At 38.2% G+C, this 24,167-nt stretch overlaps 1 protein-coding gene across 50 annotated transcripts in view; it reads right to left on the bottom strand.

The window, feature by feature from the left end:
- Positions 1 to 249: 249 nt before the first annotated feature.
- The window catches only part of hts (adducin 1-like protein hts), a 186,229-nt gene continuing 162,311 nt past the window's right edge, over positions 250 to 24,167 (bottom strand). For 32 of the 50 annotated variants that reach the window (XM_067083876.1, XM_067083875.1, XM_067083872.1 and 29 more), the window contains 3 exons: positions 7,898 to 7,965; positions 2,108 to 2,301; positions 250 to 1,785 (listed from right to left, as the gene is read on the bottom strand). In XM_067083876.1, coding sequence (XP_066939977.1) covers positions 2,161 to 2,301; positions 7,898 to 7,965 — 209 coding nt within the window. In that variant the 3' untranslated portion in view covers positions 250 to 1,785; positions 2,108 to 2,160. Of the gene's footprint in view, positions 1,786 to 2,107; positions 2,302 to 7,897; positions 7,966 to 23,863; positions 23,885 to 24,167 lie in introns of all 50 variants that reach the window. The other 18 variants (XM_067083871.1, XM_067083865.1, XM_067083851.1 and 15 more) reach the window with 1 other exon arrangement.

Here is a 24,167-nt window from a genome sequence, read left to right as displayed (position 1 = left end):
TTTATACGGTACTGTATTTTGCATTTGCTGGGTTTACAAAACCTCTCTATTTTACCCTTTATTAACCAGTTGTAATTTCCAGAAAATTTTTTAGCATAATAGGTTATTTATATGTTGATGTAATAAAGGAACATTAGTTAGTTAATGCAGATTGTGAATAGGTATCAAATAGAAAACGTGATTTCAGTTCATATACACATTTTTCCTACATAGGACATTTTGAAGGATTGGAAACACAAAACAGTCATAGAATTTGTAAAGTTGGGACATTTTATTTTCTTTCCAAAACAAGCTAAAATCAGCTGCCTGCATATTCATATAATTATTATAATCATTTATTTATATGCTATAATACAATGTATATAAAACAGTGCTAAGCTGTGATTAAAAAAATGTGTAGCTAATACAACAATCCACCTAGCTGCAAGAGAAGACAAGAAGTGGTCCTATGACAACCACAAGGATCCCCAGCTGAGTGTCTTTTTTTTTTTTTTTTCTTGAAATCAACAAAATGTTGTCTAAGTGTTAAAAGAACCAGTCTAACAACAAGTAAATTAAAATCCTACTGAGCACTTTTGCTCCTGGATAACGACTATGAAACAAATGAATGCTACACATCAGCTGAATGATACTAATGGTGAGCCAAGCATTGTATTAAGTCATCAAGGTTTCCTGTTGGACATTTAAAGAGAATAATTGTTGAGATGATGATGAAGCCAAAGAAGTGAGATCCCACCATTAAAGGTAAATGGCACCTCTTAATGCAAGGAAGATTGAATGACTTTCAAGGTTAAGAAAGAAAGTTATACTCAGGTCCATCCATTTTCAATAGTTGAGGTCAGACTTTTTTAATCAATGACAGCATGGAAAGTTTGTTTTTAGCTCTCGCAAACGAGTGCCACAACCTAGACGGGCAAGAAATTGGAAGATCAAAGAACCATTTGATAGTCTCTCTTAGTATTGTGAACCATTTGCAGCAAATGGTGAGACTTGGTGGGGTGAGACGAGAGACTGCTGATCCGACGACTATTCGTGGAAGGACAAGAGTAATGAAAACAAAAAAGGATCATGTGCATTTATTCATTAAAAGAGAGAATGAAATGAAAGTATAATTATAACAATAAAAACCTCTGGCCCACAAGACAGATCATGACTGGTTGCTTATTACTCACTCCCGTCCACTACTAGGTATAGAGTCACCACAATCTCGCCTCGGGAGCTAAACAGCAGGTGGGTATGATGGAACAACCAATACATTACATAAAATCACTGGTGAATGTTACCTTCCTAAAAAGAATTTTGCAAGATAGCAAGTTGCACTCACTCATTCACTCAAACATTCACTCGACTCTTTAAAACAAGCAATGACATGATGTTCATCCGTATCTAAAACTTGCTTTGAGGCACTAAGAAAAGCTGAATTTTGACAACCAGCTAAAGAGAAAAGGTTAAAAAAATATAATGTTCAAATCATAAAGAAAAAAATTATAAAATTTTTAAACGATTCATAAATCTTTCTTGTACATTGTATAAAATAAACCATACTATTTTGGTGAATATCTCAAAACTACTCTTAATACCAACAACTAAAAATAAACAAAGCACAGTCTACTAACACTGCCTTAGTAGCCAATTGATAATTATACAATAGTCAAATTAAAATTAAGCTGACAAAATTTGTACAAGTCTTGGATCCGATGAACAGTGTCAGCAGCACACCTCTCGCCAGCACCACACGAGCAATATTTTTGTTTGTTTTTCGCTATCTACAACTTCTGGCAGTGTCTGTGAAAGTTGAAAACAAAATATATAGAAGTGGGATAACTAACATTTAACTATGTTTTTAAAAATAGAGGTACAGTATAATAAAGGTGAAACTGGGGTCACACTAATTTACAAAAGATGATTTTTGATTATAAAGAAACTTAAAATTGAATATAAATTTGGCTGACAAAACATTTTATCTCACATGTATAAATACAATATACAAATCTGTCCAATGAATGCAACAAATTCAATCCAGAAATTAATTGCATAAACCCAAACAATGGCACCCCACAATGTGGATTTTTATTCCCATAGTAAAGCCACAAACTACTCAACATACCAGCATTGGTCTACCAGAGACATGAGTTGAAGTTCAAGAGAAAAATGTGGGCACTAATGGTGGGCAGCCTCTTTCTCCTTCTTCTTATCCTTTTTCTTCTTAAGAAAGCTGGGGGTGCGAAGACCTTTCTTCTTCTTTTTCTTATCCTTAGAGATGGAGTCATCTGTTAGGGAGGTGTCTTTTGTTGGTGATCCCTGAAATGGCAAATGGTTCTCTTAAAATACACTGCAGTACAATAATAGGCCACACTTGCAATAGAATAACACTGACCATTTATATTCCCAGGTGTTTTTTTAAATTTCAGTTCACCAGCCATTTCAAAAAAACAGGAAACTAAAAATATGGAAAATTTAAATTTCCATGATATACAATGCATCCCTTGCACCAAGAAAAAAAAATGTTACATGTTATACAATACTTCAGTAGCTATTGAGTTACTTCTAATTCATTGATAACTGAAGAAAGTCGTCTCTTTCTGATCCACCACCATTTATCTTGAATCCTTTTTTTGTGAAACAATTTACAACTAGATTCAATGTGCTATCCAAAATTGTTGTATAGTCAAGCTATAACATCTGGTTCCCTGTGAAAAATATTTACTGGTACCTTAAAATATCTTTCAAGTTTTCCCTGACATTGAGCTATGTAGTCTTGAATTATGACAAAATTTACTGTAAATATGACTTGTATTTTTCATATCTAAATCAATATGTGTTTTTCATAAATAACAAACCTGCGGTCTTAACATAAGGGAAAATTCTCTAGCGCCTGCTGGTGTCCAGTTAAAAAAAAAAAAAAGTACAGTGATTTTGGTGGCAACAGGAGCTAGCCAAGATGGCAGAAAGGAAGAGGGTACAGCTGACCTTCCTTAACCCACCTCAGCTATAATGCATTAATTTCTCTTTGACTGTGCTCTCATTCACATGGCTGTGACTGGGCTTCACGTAACAAGAGTCCAACTAGGCCTCATAACAGATCACAACACACATCTCGCGACCAGTGTCTTGTTCACATGTCCATGACTGATACACGCTCTCGTTCACTCGTCCATGACTGTGATACACGGTCTCGTTCATATAACAGAGCCCTACACAGCCTCAAAACCAATCATGACGTTCATCATCTCACCGTAGTTCTCAATCCCATTCCCATGGACAGGATCAAGATCAAGAGAAAATTCTGTCTCATTCTGCAGATCTACAGGCCCCCAAGAAAGTCTTAGGCCCTGAACGAGCCTGTGCTCCAGTGATAAATAAGGACGCTTTGACTATGTACCCCTGACTTAGCCGACAAGCTGGATTGTGACCCTTGCAGCCAGGAGGTGGAGGATGCAGACCATCAAGAATTTTTTACTACCTACACTGAAGTTATTGATTTCATTTATGAGTGTAACGGTTTAGCAGATGAGACTGTGGCCACCAATTCAGATTTATCTTCGGGTATCGAAGCCTTGCTAGGGCCTGAGATAGAAACTAAGACATCTCTAGGGTCAGTTAGTTAGTTATAAATGATTTGTTTAACCAGACCTCTGAACTCTTTTAGGGTTCTTCTTGCCATGCTCTAAACATGTTGGCGGCATTCTTAACCAGGTGAATTCTCATCTCCAGAGGGACAAATCACTGCACTCCAGTAGGTCTTTCAAATTACTAACTCCACCTCTTTCCTGGCATAAATGGCTTTATGCAACTGCCATATTTGCATTGCAACCTAGACAAACTAATCCAGACCTCATTCGTCTAGGTCCAGGGATATCTTTAGACCAAATCAAAGCAGAGGGCCCATCCTTCACCTATCAGGAAGCTGCAACCTTGGAGTCAACTGCTTCATCAGCTTTACAGGATGTTTCATGGCTTGACCTATGGTCAACAGCAGCAGCCAAGATCTCTTCCACTGCTATTGGCAATTGAAGAAAATGCCCCCTTCATTAGGTTGTTGCTGTCTAGCGGAAAAACCATCTCTTACTTGACCCACTTAACAGCTAACGTGGGCAAACTGGTTGCATACAAGAAGGGATGCTGCCCTCTCCAATGGAGATATTTTAAGTTAATCATCTCTTTCCCAGGGACTAGCGAGACTCCACAGTTGACAGACGTAGAGCGGAAAATAATAACTGACGTGCATCAAGCTGTCTCCTAGTCATCTGGCCCTTCTCATGCTGGTGCTACTAAACGTCTTCTTTCGTTTCCCTTAAGAAGTCTCAAGTCGCGACAAGGCCACGCAAAGTCCGTCAACCCTCTCCATCTCCAACCAAGAAAGCTCCTTAACAATGGCCCTTTCAGCCCTATTCTTCCAGACCTGGGAGAGGAGGCAGAGGCAGGGCTAGGGGAGGTAAATGACAGAGAGGGTGCCCCACTCGCTGCCATCGGTGGGGAGGGGGTCTGGTGAGCCACCGGGGAACTTTTCAGCAGTTCGGGGCAGAAACCTGGGTAGTAGATGTTCTACAGGTGGGATATCTATATTTAGAAGATGGGTCTATTTAGACCAATTGAATATAACAGACACTGAATATAAATACTCTCTCTTGGGCTTCACATCAAATACCTTTTCAAGTACCAAGATATTAAGAATCACTATACAGTACTGTCTGATCAGTTGATAAAGGAATTAATAATGATATTAAATTAGTAAAAAAATATTGTGCTCAAACCTTGTAATTCTTGTATAACTTTATTCACAATACCTAATGCCTCCAAATTATAATAACATTAACTATATCATCCATAGGTTTTTTACAAATCCTGTTATGCAAAACGTAACACTAGTTTGTTTCTGTTACTGAAGAAAAAATATATATAAATATCTTAAAGATACTTTCCTTGTAATTTATCTAATCATGTGTTAAACATTGTTTTATCAGATGAGTTTATTTTGCAACACGTCTTCCAATTTACCATATTTCATAGCATCTTAGATGCACCCCAATTTTACCATTGAAAATAAAAAAGAAAATGACAATCCAATTATGACTGATATGTTCATTTAAAATTACAGAATGCAGATAGTTTGTACCATTTTGGTTGGTGTGCTGTGCACATTCGACTGTGATTCAATCTTCATTCGGTGCTTTGTATGCATTTCACTGTCTTAATGCATGGAAATATTGTTGATCTGGCTTGTAAAGCACACTGATTAAAGTTTTTTCCAGTTCAGTTATTTTAGTGATACATACGATTTTGCAAGTGCACTGATTTAATAATCTATTCAGAAGCTGACACCCCAGCAAATAGAAAACTTGACAGAATACCAAATAATTTATACAGTAACACTATTAGGAATATGGCATAACATTTTATTGCAGTTACACTGTAAAAAAAGACACATAAACATACTGCATTTTATCACAGAAAATCTGGACACAACCAAAACAAATGGTGGGTGCGTGTTTGATTACAATTAATTTTGCTTTAGAATATTTACTGATACACCCTTTCAACATTCCAGCTATTAAGAAGTCGGGGTTACTTTAGTGTAAAAAACACTGGTAGTATTGGTATACAACATTTAATCTCTCTCTCTCTCTCTCTCTCTCTCTCTCTCTCTCTCTCTCTCTCTCTCTCTCTCTCTCTCTCTCTCTCTCTCTCTCTCTCTGTGTGTGTGTGTGTGTGTGTGTGTCAGGGTTTTATTTTTTATAAATAACAACCCAGAGAAAGAGGGAGAGAAAATGTAGTTCATCTTAACAGTGTCTGTGCTTGTACATACACACATGAACGAATACACAGACCAAAGATATACAGTATGTATATAAAACTACGTTTATTCTATTTAGAAATAAATGTCAAAAATATTGTACCGGTGGAAGAAAGGGGGGGGAGAAAATGGCATGGTAAATGCAGTGTCACATAAACTGTGTTAAAACAGCGATAAATTGGTTAATGATCTTTTATTTGTATTGTATATTAACTTGCATACCAGTGAGCACACCCACTAACTAAGCACTGCTGCAACTGGCTACAGAAAGTGCCAAGTTTATCTAAGTGTGATACACTTGTGTACATACACACATGCACACAGAGAAAGGAGGGTACACTGATTGCATAAGGTTTTGTAACTTTTCTTAAAGCAGAGGCATTTATGGTCTGCCTTTATACTGTGCAGTATTTTGTATTTTACATAGTAGTGTATACCCTGTTAGTAGTACTACTGTACTATGATTAGCTACAGTAACTTAAGAGTTTATCTTGGTGTGATGCACACGATTAAGTAAACACACACAGAGGCACCACAGTACAGTATGTGCACCATGTTTTGTAACTTAAATCTTGAGTATACTGTACTAAAGAGAGAGGTGGGGGCTACCACAGTATGCATAGCGTTTCCTATTGTGGTGCTTGTGTACATACAGACACTCACACGTACGCAGACTAAAAACATAATGACATATATAAACAAATTTACCTTGATCATAACAAAATACAAACAGTACATTGAATAAATAGTATGTCAATCAAAATACCCAGCCATATTAGATATAACATAAATTTTGTGTAAGAGATGTGGCAAAGCCTCAGCGAGGTAGAGGTAATTATGGGCACTGAGTTCAAGTCAGAAATGCTGAATACCATGGATGTGTAATCAAGCCAACTCTGATGTTCGAAGTTCATAGGTGGTTGGGTGTGGTGGTGGTAGGGTGTGGCAGTTAAACTCATTTTAACCATAAATCATAAAATTTAAATGTATGCTCGCAAAGTGAAACAAAAAAAGCATGGGACAATCACTTTTTAAAAAAAATTCATGCATGGAACAATTTTCATACTCCCAAATAACACTGACTTCCTACTCTGTAGTACACATACAGTGCAATGACACTTTTTTTAATGGCAGATCCTAGAATTTCAGAACATGCACTCACATGTAACGAAATAACTTCAGTAAAATTTATGAAAGCAGCTGGTTTTATATGTTTGATTAACAACAATCTGCAGTACAGTATTCTGAAATGGAAGTACGTACAGCACTTTACTTCTACATATCTACTTTTTAAGCATGAACAATGTACAGCATGTACTCTACAATATGTAACTATACCGCACATTGTAGTTTTAGAACTTTTAACACGAGAAAATAACTGAACATAACTTTACTTGTAAAACCAAAGACACAAAAGTCCATCTTTTTCTTACTGGACTCAACAATGCATCTGGTAAGTAACGAAATCCAATAAATTTCAGCCAATTAATAAATTCAGGTAACAATGTACAAGGAATCTGCAATATTAGTCTTCTATAGATGTTTTGAAAAAGGTTTTACTTCCAGCGGTCAGACAATCCACTGTTTTTATAAAAATAGATCTAGTTTGACACCTGCAACTCTGGAATATAACAGACTGGCTGAGTTTGTGTAGACAGTATATATTCTGCTATAATAATGTGATATACATGTATTTTATTATTGTATATGAGTGACCAATGGTTCAAACTCTTGATTCTATCATATAAAGTTTATAAGTACTCTTGGCAGTAGTTGTTTGTTTCCATGCTGCTCACTTGACCATTTAATTATAATTCTATGCACCTATACTCTCTATTTATAAGTTGTTTAACACTCTCTCCACTTTTACTAGTTTTCCCTACAACTAACCAGATGTATCTTTGGTCAAAATAAAATGCTCTAGTATGACAGTAGTTCATTATATACAAATACCTTCTGTACACTCAACTTTGAAAACATCTTACCCTGTTAAAACAATAAATCTACGGTATTTAGTGAAAAAAGGAGTTGAAACTTCAACATCTGCATACAGTATTTGAACATATTTAATAATAATAATAATAAACTAATCATGATACATACCTCTTTACTACTGTGCGAGAGCGTGCTATGATGTGCTTCAGTGTCATCACCATTGGCTACTGTCTCCCCTGTGAAAGGAAATGAAAGGAGGAATTAATGCATGTCTGGCAGTATTCCTACCAAGCCCCAGGGAAGTATCTAAATATTTTTTTTTTATACTTTTGGACAGGGTGAAATAAAAAGAGGAAAAAAAACCTAAAATGGCATAGGTCCACATCAATACATTTTCAGCAAGAATTTGCAGCATTAATACACTCGCTCTGACTCTTCTAACATAGATAACTCCATACTTCTATCAAATTACCCCCCATAAACAGGATATAGGATATAGCAAATGTCAACACACTATGTACTCCTCATTGCACTTTCTCGGTCAATATACAAGAAATTTATTTCTGCATAATCTCAACTACTGACTCTGTTTCACTGTACCTTCACATAACAATTGTTTATCCATTATGTATATTGCTACTAACTAACACTACCATGAAAAACATTCTTACTAAAGCAGTTTAGCAACTAATAATGAAAAGCATAAAAGGTCAAAGAAAATTTTGTACTATGTAGAGCAAAGCAGATTACATTGTTACACTTGGCACACTATTATAACATTAATGCCTATTAGTTTTAACAAGGTACAACAATTTCAGTGACAATAAGAATGTTATTTTAGAATAGATACAGCCAGTCTACAAACCATCTGATGAACTACCACAGTTTTACCTTCTAATTTTTTCATCGCAAATGCAGTACTATACAGTTTTTCCTTTAACTAAAGCTTCTGAGTGAAAGGGGTGCACTGGTACCCACTATGAGTCAAAGCATGTGCAGTTGCATCGATTCCTCCCCTTTTATTCATTCAGCAACTTAGTGGATTACAAGTTGGCTTGTTGCTTTAGTGGCAGTTCAAACCCTCAAGGATAGAGGTTACTGTTAGTCTACTGTATATTCAGATAGTACTGTCTTCCTATAATGTATAAATTACCTTAGGCCCATTGGGGGAGGGGAATTCAATGCTTTCATTCACTGCAAGTGGGTCTGGGAGGTGGTGAAACCAAAGTTATTGGTGAATGATACAAACAACAGATTACAGTAATTGACAATAATCTCCACATGCTACCTGTAGAACTGCACAATATATAAATACCACATGGCCAGGGCAGTGGCTGTAGCAAACAAACCAACAACTCGGGGAAACCTATGCATGTTGAATAACTGTATGACAGAGCCACATTTAGTTTGAATATAAATAAAAGTGGGGCTGATAAAAAATGTTTTACTGTTATCAGTTTGGAAGATATCCAAGATGACTACTAAGCCCAAACACTGATGATTCCAAGTGGAAGAATTTCCAAATTCTGTTTTTGCTGCGCAAACAATACAAATACTATACACATTTTTACAAATCACATTAGGAATCAAGGGGGAAAAAACGGGTGGGTTGTGCAAAAATCATTAGTACGTAAGTCAGACCGAGTTTACTGGGGGTAAAAATGGAAGTTCACAGACATGGGTACTGATAACCAATTTAAAGGTCCCTTGAGCTTCTAATCTTTATGAAAGGTCCATCCATTTAATCTATGGTACTATCCAGAGAGAGAGAGGATCTGGATTGTTAAATTTCCCCAAAGAAGTTAAGAATTGGAAAAATTGCTGCCAACTAAATGCATTTTATCCAAATTTTACTTTTTCTTTAACACGTTGCCTTTTCTATCCTTCCCCCTATTAACGATAGTTTAGTGTACCTTTGTCTCAATAGATAGTGTCTTTACTTTTATGACAAAGCTTCAGGTGTCGATACCCTGAACGCCTGCTGAAAGGCATTTTTATTTTTGCAGTCTCATTACCTTCCACAATCAAGATAAATGACAAAAACACTGGTAGCAATAATTAAGAAACCTAACAAGTTCAGGAGATAAAAATAACAGCAGATATTTATTATCTTCTGATTCTAAGGAGAATTTTAGTTATTGTAATGACATGAAAGACAAAAAAAAGTGTCACTACTGTCTCATCATTCACAATGTATATTTGGTGGAACTTGACAAAAGAAGAAAGATCATAAAGAAAACCAATGATGTCCCTGACTAAAAACCACAAAGTCAATTCCCTCTCATGAAACTACAATGTTGTATGAATGAGACATGACTGCTGTATCTTTATAACACTGCACAATTTAAAGTCAAAATAAACTACTGTAATAAATTTTTATATTTTTCTATGACTTAATTCAGAAATGTCAAAATATGTTTCAGTCTACTATTAATGTCCAAAATACTAACAATTTTTTTTTTTTTAATTTATGCTCTGCACACTATCTAATATAGATAGAGTGATTTATTTTACACATATTTGCAAACAAATGTGAAAGGGAAGGGATTAAAGTGCTCACAGAAATTTTGGTACTGCAAAAATTTTAAAAGACCATTTAACGAAACCTAAACATACATTTCAATGATGCGGTGTTTTTGTTTAATTTCAAGTTTTCTTCAGACAAAATTAGTAATAAAAAGATTAACGTGAGGCAATATAAAGCCTCAAAAAAAATTTAAACGTTCAATAAAACACCAACTTTGTTCACAGAAACTTTCCTAGCTTCCAGCACATATTGAATAAACTACAGTTTTCGAAATAAAGCTTACCACACAACTTAAAACATCTTGGACACTAAAGATATGACCATTTTTTGTTAAGCCAAATGGAACAGACAACTCGGTGCCTTTATATATCTCTGAAATTTAAAAAAAAAAAAAAAAAAAAGGGAGAGAGAGTGAGAGAGAGAGAAACTGGGTTAAGAAAATGTTCGACCATCTGATTAGCAAAAGAGAAAGTGGTAGTTAAATTTTCAGTTGTCCCATTCCATTCAGCAATATGTTCCAGAGTCCAATCTGTACATCATTTATACTACTGTATGGTACAGCTCACAGTACTTCACAGTCAACTGTACAGCAATAGAATTATAGGCATATTATTGCCAAAGTTTTTTCAGTAAAGAAGCTGAAACAAATGTTGAAATATGCCTAATCCCTACTTTTTTAAGCTTTAAAGGGCATGAAAGTACATATACAGCAACTATATTTGCAGTCGATAGATCAAATAAATTCACAAAAACAACTATGAAACATAACCAAGATCCATCGTCTTGGCAGTCTAGGTAAGTTAATTTTATGAATAAGATCCTTAATACAGTACTGAATAAATGGCAGAAATTATGGAACAAGGGTCTCATAAAATATTGAACAGCTGAGACTAACAAGGGTCTGACAAAATATTGAAAAGCTGAGACCTGCAGTATGATTATGGAATTCATCAATACAAAAAAAGATACATTGTACAGCAGCAGCATTATCATGTGTGAGATTTGGAAATGACCATTCACAAGCATTGTTACTAAAGATCCATTTTCATCTCAAGGATTCAATACAACATTATCTCAAACACCTCACACCTGCTGAAAAATGCATGGCTACCTGTTCCCTTGCTAACAGCATATAAAATTTTACATCTCAAATAGATATCTAATATCAAAAGCCAACTGTCTAATCTCTAATACATTTCCAATGATGGAACTATTATTACAGTTATTTAAAATTAGTTTGAGGCCACTGTTCTGCCTGATAATTACAAATTTGAATAAGTGAGAGTTTAGGAAGTTGGTTACCTAAGTAGGAAGAGATCTAAGGTTGATGCAAAAAGTAAAAGGTAGAATGAGATATTACAAAGAACCTTGAGTACCATCTACAGCATGCACTCAAACCACAAAAAGTGGTGCTCTCCCTATGAGGCCAACAATGGGTCTCAAATCTTTATATTTTTTTGGCCAAGCGGCATTCTCATTAATTTTATTAGCTTCTTCTTGAAGGCATTAGTATTTTAATGTAGTAAAGGCAAACATAGCCAAATCTTGATATTTCTTTGGCCAAAAGTCATTTCCTATCACTTCATTAGCTACTTATTGTTAGCTTTAACCAAACGGATAACCTTACACTAACAGCCTACCCATAAAATTACCTTTTTGATGGGACAAGTATCTTTATGGTGGAAAACTTTATATAATAACTAGACTTGGTTCAAAACAGGTTGAGGATTACACACAATATCTTCTGGAAATTGGGGTGCTCTAGATACTTTACAGTTAATACTGTATTGACTATTCTGACACAAATGTGCAGAGAAGCAGCACGTTTTTGGGAAATACATTAAGTTCAAGGCAACCTTAAAAATGTAGAAGACTGATTCAGTGCTTTGACTTGACTTACTATACAGCTCTTGCAAGTATTCATTTTGTAACTTGGGTGTTGAAGGTTGTGCACTTCATGTCACTCACAGTATTTTGTGACTGGCAGATATCTGCTGAGTACTTTTCAAGAGCCTAACCATGTTCAGTATTTTTAATTCCACAAAGTGAGTTGCTGGACTTTAGTTAATTTACTCGTTAAAAGAAATTTTTCTTGGCTTTGAAAATTGAGACTGTGTATATATGCAGATGATGAAATTCTTTTTGAAAAACTGCTAGATTTAACAGAGACCTGGAATAGACTAATAATGGGTCTGTTAGTGGGCAATGACACTGGAAAACAGGAAAAAATAACTTTGTAATTAGACAGGGGATTACCCAATACATGTTTTCGCCCCCTTTTTTTATGTTTATGGAATTACTATATATCAACAAACCATATAATGAACCTAACATCCTTGGAAGAAGTTGGAGTAACCCAACGAAGGTTTTCACAAAGTTTAATCAAATTCTGTTCATAGTTTTTATATAATCCTCCTAACACAGAAAACTGAAAAATACCTATGGCAGATGTAATTATACTCACTGCTCTATGCTCTTTGATGGAACCTGGAAAACTAAATTACAGCTAAGTGTGTTAATGATAATCCTAGGTGGCCATGTTAGTTTATAGTAGTTTACATTATTAAAACTAGCTCTAAATCCTTAGCCAAAACAAAATCCACTAAGAAAACAATGCAGTTAACTTATAATTTTTTTTCATATTACCACTGTACTTATGAAAACAAATTTTACTTTGCGTATCAAACAAACTGTTGAATGTGCGTTTCTTATGCAAAGAAAATCCTATGCAGCTACTAGTAGGCCTACAGTTAATTTACTGAAAAAACCCTATTCATTTCATTACTAGCAGCCCTATCAATATGCTATTTTATGACACCAAATAAAAATGACATTTTTATGATAAAATAAAGTTTTATATATACTTACCAAGTAATTACATAGCTATGGTTCCCTAACCTGCGGCAGCTTAGAAATTCAAAATTCGCGCAGTGGCGCTGTTATCGGTAGTGTGTAGGTGACAACGTCTCACCACCATCCGGGACTCGAGGAAACAAACCAGTGGATAGCTCAATTCGTTTTATGCTCTTGTGTCCATGCAAGGGGAGGAGGGCGGGCTCCGATCATGTAATTACTTGGTAAGTATATAAAACTTTATTTTATCATAAAAATGTCATTTTTATGTAAGTAACTTACCAAGTAATTACATAGCTGATTCCACATTGTAAGGCGGTGGGAAAGAGCATGGACATATTCTACTACAAAACATTAAGAAAGTAATGAGTTTGGACTAGAAAGGTCGGTAACATTGAATCAATGTTTGCTGTTTCCTTACCTGTTGAGAGAGCTACTGCAGGAAGGTACTGCCTCTGGTCGGCACTTCTCTCAACTTGTAGTGGAAGTGGCAGTATAGCCAAGGGTCACCACTACATTAGTGGGAAACTTTGCAGTGGAGGAAGTACACCGTATGCTGACAAAGTTTTAAAAGATGCCTTTGCCCTGGGCAAAGACCAGAATACAAAATGAAAACACTGTCACCTACACCACAGAATAAAACCATAACACCCAACCATTATCAAAGATAAAGTATGAACTGGTGGGTACTCCAGGTACAATGTACCCCCAGGCTTCCCAACGACTCAAAACTTAAGTCAAGGCGAGTGGATAGCAAAGGAACAGATAGATTCCTCATGCTTCCTCTCCCAGCACCATGCCAGCCACAGACAAAGGTCCTAAAGTGCTACAATTTTCAAAAACAGCTTCTATGTCCTTGAGGTAGTGAGAGGCGAATATGGACGTGCATCTCCAGAACGTCAACTGTAGGATTGAAGAAAAAGACAAGTTGTGTTTAAAGGCAAGGGAAGTTACTACTGCCCAATTTCGTGAGCTTTAACCTTAAGTAGAGGAAAAGCTTCTTCCTGGATCTGAGAGTGGGCTTCTAATATCAATTCTCTCAGAAAAAAGGATATGGCATTTTTGGAGAGCGGGCAAACTGGGTTTTTAACAGAGCACCACAGGTTGCTCGAAGGTCCTCTAATCTTTTCCGTCCTCTGAAGATAGTACCTGAGGGACCTTACTAGGCATAGGAGTCTTTCTTCTTCCTCAGGTCCTAATATATCTATAAGGTTCTTGATGATGAAGGACCTAGGCCAGGGTTTAGAAGGGTCCTCGTTCTTTGCTAGGAAACCCAGAGAAAGGGAGCAGACTGCGTCCTCTTGTGCAAAGCCTATTCTTTTGTCTATTGCTTGTAATTCACTAACACGTTTGGCAGTAGCGAGAGCCGTTAAAAAGAGAGTCTTTTTCGTGAGATTCCTGAGGGCAACGGAACAAAGAGGTTCGAATTGAGGACCTGAGAGCCACTTCAGTACAACGTCTAAGTTCCAAGAGACGTTGGAAGAACTATCTTTCTTGGACGTATTGAGGGATTTGATCAGGTCGGTGATATCTTGATTAGAAGACAGTTCCACTCCTCTGTGCTTCAAAACTGAGCTGAGCATCGACTTATACCCTTTGATGGTAGAGGTCGATAGCTTCCTGATGGACTTTGGGAAAATAAAAAAATCGGCTATTTGGCTTATAGGTGTCTCAGAAGAAGAGACGTTATAGTGGCTGCACCAACTTCTGAAGACTGTCCATTTTGACTGGCAGAGCTTTGTAGAAGAAGCTCGTCTGCATTTCACAATTGCCTCTGCAGCTTGTCTCGAAAACCCTTTTGCTCTGACAAGGCGCTTGACAGTCTGAAGCCTGTCAGAGCCAAAGCGGATAATCTTTGGTGGAATCTGAGAAAGTGGGGTTGTCTGAGCAGAGACCGTTTTTGTGGAAGAAGTCTTGGGTAGTCTACCAGGAGGCGAATCAAGTCTGGAAACCATTCCTTGTTCGGCCAAAATGGGGCTACAAGGGTCATGGAGGTGTTCTGATGCGTTGACAGCTTGTTGATTACTTCCCTGATCATTCCAAAAGGAGGGAAAGCATACACATCTAAGCTTGTCCAATCCAAAAGCATTGCGTTCGTGCTCCATGCTTGAGGATCCGGGACCGGAGAGCAAAAGAGAGGCAGACGGTGGTTTCTCGACATCGCGAAAAGATCCACTGTGGGTTTGCCTCAGTTTCCAAAGGTTGTCGCAGACTACTGGATTTAAGGTCCATTTGGTTGGAAGGACCTGTTTGAGGCGGCTTAATTCGTCCGCAATCATGTTCATCCTCCCTTGAATGAACCGGGTGACAAGAGAGACTTGGTTCTCTTCCACCCACAGAAGGAGATCCTTCGCCGTCTCTTACAGGGAGAAGGAATGTTTACGAATATGTGCAAGAGCTGTGGTGTTGTCCGCGTGTACTACAATCTTCTTGCTGCGGACCAGATCCGAGAAGTATAGAAGAAGGCCCAGGTGAATCGCTCTCAGTTCCTTTATGTTGATGTGAGCATTCTGATGTTCTGTAGTCCATGTTCCGGAGACTTCCCGACCTTCCAGAAGCGCGCCCCAACCTAGGTCGGAGGCATCTGAATAAAATTAAAGGTCTGGGTGCACTGGGAGAAGAGACTTCCCTTCCCGAAGTCTTTTTCCTCACGACCACCACTGGAGATCCTCTTTGATTTCCGACGTAATCTGAAAGATGAAGAGTCTGGTTGGGTTTTTCTGCACCAATTCGTTTTCAGGAAAAACTGAAGTGGTCTCATGCGCAGTTTGCCTAGATTTACAAACTGCTCTACTGAAGCAAGGGTCCCCAGAAGACCATCCACTGCACTGCCGAGCAGGAAGGAAGAGCAAGGAACTGACTGACAGTCTGAAGGCAGTTCTCGACTCTTTTGGGCGACAGAAAAACCCGAAAAGTCTAAGAGTTCAGTATCATCCCTAAATAGGGAATCTCAGGGAATCTCCTGCGATGGAACCAAAAGGGATCTCTTTTTGTTTATGAGGATGCCTAACTCCTGTGTCAAGCAAAGAGTTCTTTTTAAGTCCTCCGCGCACTTGACCTTTGACGACAAGCGGAGAAGCCAATCGTCTAGTTATAAATTGATGTTGATTCCCAGAAGGTGAAACCAATTCCCCAGAGGAGCAAGGATTCGGGTGAAAACTTGAGGAGCCGTTAATAAACCAAAGCATAGGGCCTGGAACTGTAGTATCCTGTCCTGTAAAACGAAGCGTAAAAATTTCTGAGAGTCTGGATGAACAGGGACGTGAAAATACGCATCCTGCATATCCAGGGTGACCATCCAGTCCCCCTGTTGTAGTGAGGACATGACAGAGCGAACGGTCTCCATGTGAAACTTCATTTTCAGTACGAACACATTCAAAGCGCTTACATCCAGAACCGGCCTCCAGCCCCCCCGAGGCCTTCAGAACCACGAAAAGGCAATTGTAGAAACCTTCTGAGTGGGGCTCTAGGACTTCTTCCACTACTCCTTTGGAAAGAAGGAGATTGACTTCTTGAAAGAGGGCCAAAAACTTTGTGGAACCTTTTGAGTATGCTGTCAAAGCGATAGGAGATGTAGTTAAGAGAGGAGTCTTTACGAAAGGAATGGAGTAGCCCTCCTTGAGAACCTTGATCACCCAGGGGTCTGCTCCTCTGTTCTCCCATTCCTTCCAGAAAAGTAGAAGTCTTGCTCCTACCTGGGCACGGAGGGCTAACTTCTTACTTCTTGGGGTTGGATTTGAAGGAAGACCTCTTGATGGACTTCGTAGGAGGTCGGAAGTTTGATCTAGGTCGAGGCTGGGTCGTAGTTCTCCCTCCACGAAAGGGTTGAGACTGAAGAGGGGAGAATGATCTAGATGAGGAAGGCACAGGTTCCTTAGGATGTCTAGTGGACTGAGTCAACAAGTCAGAGGTGGACTTGCTCTGTAACTCTAAAATGTCTGAGCATGAAATAACTCCAAGCCAATCGGAGGCAAGATCTTCAGCTAAATCCGAGCAGTCTTCAATCTTACTCCCTAGTGCCCCGATGCTCCTACCTAGGAAACTAAAAATCTCAAACGCCTTAAAAATATTCTTGATAAGGTGGTCTAGTTCGACTAAGGAAAACATTATCTTGGCCGACAATAAAGCCTTTCTACGGGATGAATCCACCAGACCAGAGAAGCCCCCTTGAGAGGAGGCAGAAACTCCCAAGGAAGGAGCTTCCCCGGTGGCATAGTAAGAGTATCTCATCTTCAACAATTTGCTGGGCGGAAAGGCGAAAGTCACTTTGCCCTGTTCTCTCTTAGCGGTCAGCCAGGCATGAACTTCTTTGAGAGCTTTCTTCGAGGAGGAAAGAACAAGCTTGGGTAGTCTGGTACTTTCCGACGGATGCTTTTTCATGAGGTAGGTAGAAGCTGGAGAAGTAGGTGAAGCAGGCCTGAAGAAGCCTGGGTAATTCTCCAAGAGGAAACGCAGGAGAGACGAGCAGGAAGAAGAGGGAACTGTATCCTGAACAATCTCTTCTTCCTCCAAAGAGATAGGAGACAATGATGTATCCTTGGATTCTGGAGCAGACACAGATTTCTTCAAAAGACCCACAAGCTCAGTCAATTGGCACTTAAGTGGGGCTAAAGAATCTTCCTGGACCGATGAAGGCGGCGGAATAGCCAACGAAGGTGCATTGGTTACAGAAGAAGCAGCTAGGAATTCAGTTGTGGGCGTTGGTAGTTCGGGAGTTGGCGCCGGGCGCTCTAGAGCTGAAATCTGGCGCAAGACGGCAGGCGCCGGGCGCTCATTGGCGGAATTCTAGCGAGTCGGTGGGCGCCGGGCACTAACCCGTGGAAGTCTGGTGCGAGTCGGCGGGCGCTTGGCGCTCGGAAGAAGATGGGCGCTTAGAACGCTTATAGCACTCAGGACTGTCTTCAAAGAAATAAGCAGGAGTATCAGGCTGGACTTGAAAGCTGCAGGAAGGTTGAGGGCTAGTCTCTCTGTACCTCTTGACAGCCAGGGGAGAAGAATCACTAATATTCGCATGTCTCTTGAGTGGGCGCGAAGAAGAAGAGTAGCGATATGGCTTCTGGCGCGGACTGGAAGAATCCAAATCAGAAAGTCGATGCACAGGAACGCCTTTCCAATGGCATTTAGTCGAAGCCTGGGAGTGCACGACAGGCTCGACGGAGGGTGCGACTGCCCGTGGGCAAACCCCGCCAGCCTCCCTTGGACCTCCGGTATGTCTTCTCCCCGGTGTGGGGGAGCGGGACAGTGACCTTCGTCTAGGAGCATTGGTGGGATGGACAGCCACCTCCTCAATATTCACAGCACTATCACTTCTCACTGCACTGTCAACACTCGCTGGGTGAGCGGTTTCCGTTCTCAGCTACCACTCTGTTGGTCGTGAGTTCGAATCTCCGAGCGGCCAGTGAAGAACATGAGGAATTTGTTTCTGGTGATAGAAATTCATTTCTCGCTATAATGTAGTTCGGATTCCACAATAAGCTGTAGGTCCCGTTGCTAGGTAACCAATTGGTTCTTAGCCACGTAAAAATAAATCTAATCCTTCGGGCCAGCCCTAGGAGAGCTGTTAATCAGCGCAGTGGTCTGGTTAAACTAAGATATACTTACTTACTGTCAACACTTACATTTTTTTCCATTAGAGATTTAATAGCTGACCCCATTTCCATAATGGTACTAGATAATACAGTAAATTTCTGATCAAACCTAGATCCAAGGCTGGCAATGGCACGAAGACCCGAATCATGGAAACCTGGAACAGGAGCAGATGGTAAAGTAGGAGGAGTTAGGATAGGAGAAGGAAGAGGAATTGGAGGAGAGAGTGTTCTGTCATCCCCTACATTTTCCAAAAGAATGGACTCTGCATTAGCCTTACTTTCAGCCCTAATGGCTGCTTTCCTCTTCTTATCCCTTTCTAATTTGTCTAGATGAGATTTCAATCTTTTCCATTTCTTATCCTCCCAATCCTGACACTATATGCAAGTATTATCCTTACTACATTCTTGCCCCCTACATTTAGTGCATTTTGTATGAGAATCGTATGAAAGCTTAGTTAGCCTAGTTCTACAACCCTCGGAACAAAAGCGAATACTAGATGAGCTGGAATCCGACATCGTTAACTAAATAAACTAAAGTTAACTCGAACAACAATTCAAACAATGGCAGCAAGCCACAAAGCAACAAATTCTGAATACTTCACCAAAATTCATGCAAAAACAAAGCCGAAAGGCGAAGAAGCAGCTGCGTGAAAACTTCCGATGTTAACCGGAAGCCGGCAGAAAACGAATTGAGCTATCTGCTGGTTTGTTTCCTTGAGTCCCGGATGGTGACGGGACGTTGTCACCTACACACTAACGATAACAGCGCCACTGCGCAAATTTTGAATTTCTAAGCTTCCGTAGGTTAGGGAACCATAGCTATGTAATTACTTGGTAAGTTACTTATATAAAACCTGAGTTTTTATAACAAAGTTAGTGTTTTCATACAAAGCCATCAGTTATATGTATGCCCACATTCATGGTCATCGAATGCCCAAAGACTGAAGAATCTTTCATCAAGGCATGAAAAGAATTGTAGTCTCACAATGCATGAATCACCTAAAACACTGGGTCCTCATCAATCCCATCAGTCTGGAAATCATACAGAATGATCAGTGGAGCCAGGAGGAGAGAACTCACTTTATGGCTAAAGGGTCTATATATAATTAAAACTAGATTTGTTTGGTAAAAAAAAAAATTCAGTGTCTTTCATCATTAACTCCATTGATTGCTTATGCCTGAATCAAAATTTAAGTGCATGGCAGTTTCTGAATATCCCTTGGGATGTTTGCATATATGTACCTATAAAATCCAAAGGAGACAGGACTGGTATGGATTGGGGGCCAAGGTTCTAATAGTGCTGGAGGTTCTCCTACGTACAGACAAACCCATTAGAGTGTAAAGAAGGAAGTATTAGGAAATAGTTGAAAATGATTCCTATTGTCTTTAACCTGTTAAGCGTCACCACGTAATAATCGTTTACTGCGATCTACTCATTGGCGCCTTCAACGGATATTACGTTCAAGACTTTAACTCTGCTTTTCAAGCTGTCAGCCCGTAATAATCGTTTACTTGTATGGAAAATGTTGGAACATCATTTGGTAACGCTCTCAGAACACGTAAGCTGTAATTGATGACTTATTTCCTCCCTGGCAACTCTTTTCAGTTGGTGGCTTGATGCCTAGATGACTATTTTTTTTCAGTATGCGCAGGCGTTTTCAGAACAACACGTTTTATCGTCGTTCTCAATGAATGTCACAAAGAGGAGGCGTATGTCTTCAGTTGAGATAAATCAAATCCTAGACGAGGTGTCTGATACTGAAGACATATTTGATGATGAGAGCTCTAGTTCTGAATCCTCCATGATGAGGATATTGAAGAAACAAACTTTTCTTCCAATAGTGGAAGTGAAGATGACTTCTCATTGCCGAGTGACTGGACTCCGAGAGAGAGAGATATCCCTTTACTTTCGTTGCTGATCCCGGCGTGAAATTTTCAGTTGAGGATAAAGAGAATCCATTAGAATTTTTGAGAAATAATTTGATGATGAAATCATTGATTACCTAAAGAAACAAACAGATTTGCAAATCAGTTTCTAGATGAGAATGTAGAACATTTGTCTCCACAATCACAGTACATAGATGGATTGTGTGTAGCCCCTGCTTTAGAGATTGGCATAAAAAAGAATAATAGTGCATGTATGTACAACACTTTTCATTCAGTATTTTGTAGTCTTATGAAATAAAATAATAGTAGTAGTAATAGTTTTTATCCTATCATTTAATAAAATTCCTACTCTTAACTACAGTACGAATTATAAGCATGAAAATCAATATTAACTTTGAAAAACTATCATCAGTGATATGACCGCTAATTGCAAGAAAAAGCGTGGCCATGCGTTAGCGGCGAGCTCATCGGGGGACGCAACAGGTTAATACTTACCCCAAGTACAGATTCAACCATTTGTTGAATTGTTTAAACAAAACTAAACAATTGAGGATGACTTGCTTAATCAGTAATGAACTGCCTATGTTTCTTGTGACCTGCTTCCTCAGCCTTATGGAAAGAAAGAATACAGTACCACCAGCCTTGTAATCTCATTTTCTGTGGGTAATGGCAAATGGCCCTCAATGAACAAGAAATGTCTTCCTCATTACTCAACAAAGAAGTAATGGGAACAGTCCAGACAATGACCAAGTCACAATCAAATGACAAGCCCACTAATGTCCTTGTGTTAAAAACTTTCTTGGTATAATAAAAAATGCTGCAGTTTTTTGTTCACATTCAAAACCTTTGCAGTAAGATCTAAATTGGCTAATAAATCTAATGTTGATTTACTGTTTTGAGATCTAGAGTGGGTTGGAATATGGCAAATTTTAAATCATTTTGTATTTTTCATAACTAACAAACCTTCAGTCTTAATGTAAGGATAAACTCTGGCGCTAGCTGGAGTCCGGTTAAAAATAACACAGGCGTCAGCCAATAAGGGGTTAGGAGGAAGCTATGCGACCTGCTTTACCACCACTATGCACCATCATATCAGTTTCCTTCTAGTCCAGAAAAAATTGAGGGGTGGCTTGAGGTGGGCCGTATACGTCAAGACCGAAGGTTTGTTGGTTATGAAAAATACAAATTGATTTAAAATTTGTCATTTGTTCATGTACGGAGCAAACCTTGTCTTAACATAACAATGATTTACTCTTAATACAAATTGATTTAAACCCTGTCATTTGTTCATATACGGAACAAACCTTGTCTTAACGTAAGGATGTCTTACTCTTGGGGAGAGGATAAGAAAGTCTTAGAACCGACTGGAGGTTCGGACCACCTGGCCTCACTTCCTGACCACAGGAAGGAGTCAAAAACCTCTGATCTGTTGAGCATGGGTTATTGAACAGCCAGATCTTAAGACTTCTGGACATAGCACATTGGTCTAGCACTGACCACTTTGCAATTACTTTACATAAACAGCTGGTTAAGGAAGCAGGTCTGTAGTTACTGGCTTGCTTGGGTTAGTCTGATGTAGACCATTTTGCAAGGACTATACATGAAATGCTGGTTAAGGAGACAAATATAGTTAATGGCATTGCTTAGGTCTTTTTTAGGATATACAAGTTTTTTAGCCAAAGGTGAGTATAAAACTGTCATAAGTATGACTGCTAATAGCATTGAGCATTTTCCATTTCAAAAGATTCCACCTTTTCTTGGAGCTGAAATACCTACAAGTGTAGAGAGTATACTCTCATTTTTCTGTAACAAATATTTTTTATACTGTCTTGAACTCTCAAGATTTGACATAATTAGTTATGTAATTTTTGTTCTACAGATTTGTTCATCTTGACTAATGGTGCTACTAACTGTTTCAAAACATCTTCCATAGTATGCACATCTGTTGTCATTACAACATATTTTTTTTTTTTTTTTCCATATTTAATAGAATTTTTGCATTGTAAGAGTTTAGGTACAAATGGTCTGTCTTCTCTATTTTTAACTCAAACTTTTAATTTTCAATGGAAGATCTTGCCCTCCAAATTTTATTTTTGCTACTTTTAAAAAGGTTTATTTTCCTACCTGGAAAATTACAGATTTCAAAATCTTGGATACAGTATTATTGTATCTTTTTTTACTGTAACTTTTACCTATAGACTGTATTGCAAAACTGCTCTCAGATTGATTTTTGGTAGTTGCCTTGACCAACCACATGCATTTTATTTGTCTAAAAGTCATTTCAGCTGTTAAATGTCTATTTAACAGATATAGGTTTCAAGTCAGAGTCAAGGTATTTGGTTTTCACTTTCTAGTACTAAGAACCTTGACCAAATCTGATTTCCAAACAGAGAATCAAAATGGGCCTATATTTAGTTTTTCTTTTTGTTACCTCCAGAGAATTTAATGTTATTTCAGTTTCCATTATTTTTATTGACTAGAAGAACCCAAGGGAGACTCAAAATGCTGAAAAAAAGGCAATTCTGTCATTAGGAAATGAGCTAAGAGTCCTGGATAGAGATGTTAACAACACTGCAGGCTCATGAAAAGTGAGGAAGGAGAATGATGGGTACCAGTGCTTTGAGACTACCATTCGTCTTCTGTTGAGTTGGGGGCATTCGAAGGCCACAAATGTGAGCATATATACGTATGGTGGCACTGTAACATAACAACCTAGGCTTTAAGGTAATCCTTCACAACTGGTAGTTGAAATTTTATTTGAAACAATCCCATCTCACTATATTAAATATGCCTCATTCTTATTAAAAAAAAAAACACATTCCAGCAAGTTAAAATAACCTGTTTTTCATCAATATAAATCTTACTAATTTAGGAAATAAAATTTTCAATACTAAAAAAAGCATACAAAATTCCTGAAATTATCTCTACACAGACCAAAAGGTATATCAAAATCTTATGTGCAATTAATTGAACACTTTAAGCTACATGGTAGGTCTCTAAAGCCAGCCAACAGTCAAGCCAGTTTTCAAGACAATACATAGTAATGAGTACTAAATTTGCAGACATCGTATTATTGCAGGATTTGTGGGAAATATTCTCTTCATAGAAGCCATACAGCTATTGATGCACTCTCTCAGCAACTTATTGCACCAACATTCTAATGCAAGGCCAGTGTTATCTGGACTAAATCTAAATTCAGCTTCTATCCAATACCATCTAAGCAACCTATGAAAAAAGTATGTTGTGATCAACAAGGCAATAAAGGTATGAAAAACATACCCCATCCAAGGAACTGTGAGACTTGCCAGGAAGGAAAAGAACTCAAATCAAAAAGTTTCCATTCAAAATTTCATGAGAATATTAAATCAAAGACAAAACGTTTTATATCCGAGACTCAATGTTCTTAAAGTATAGACAAAACTAACATGTTATTTAAAATATAATACAGTTTTATCTTTTAAACACGATCATAATCATTACTGACCTACAAATATTAAAATGAAAAGTACTATTGGAATTAATTTTGTAAGACAGTCTTGCACTGGATGTCTCTAATTGGAAATACCAGTTTCTTAAATTCTCT

Source organism: Macrobrachium rosenbergii, chromosome 41 (genome assembly GCF_040412425.1).
Source record: "Macrobrachium rosenbergii isolate ZJJX-2024 chromosome 41, ASM4041242v1, whole genome shotgun sequence".
In the NCBI taxonomy this organism is placed as follows: Eukaryota; Metazoa; Arthropoda; class Malacostraca; order Decapoda; family Palaemonidae; genus Macrobrachium; species Macrobrachium rosenbergii.
Note: the sequence above shows the minus strand (reverse complement) of the source record. Positions and strands in the feature narration are given on the sequence as shown.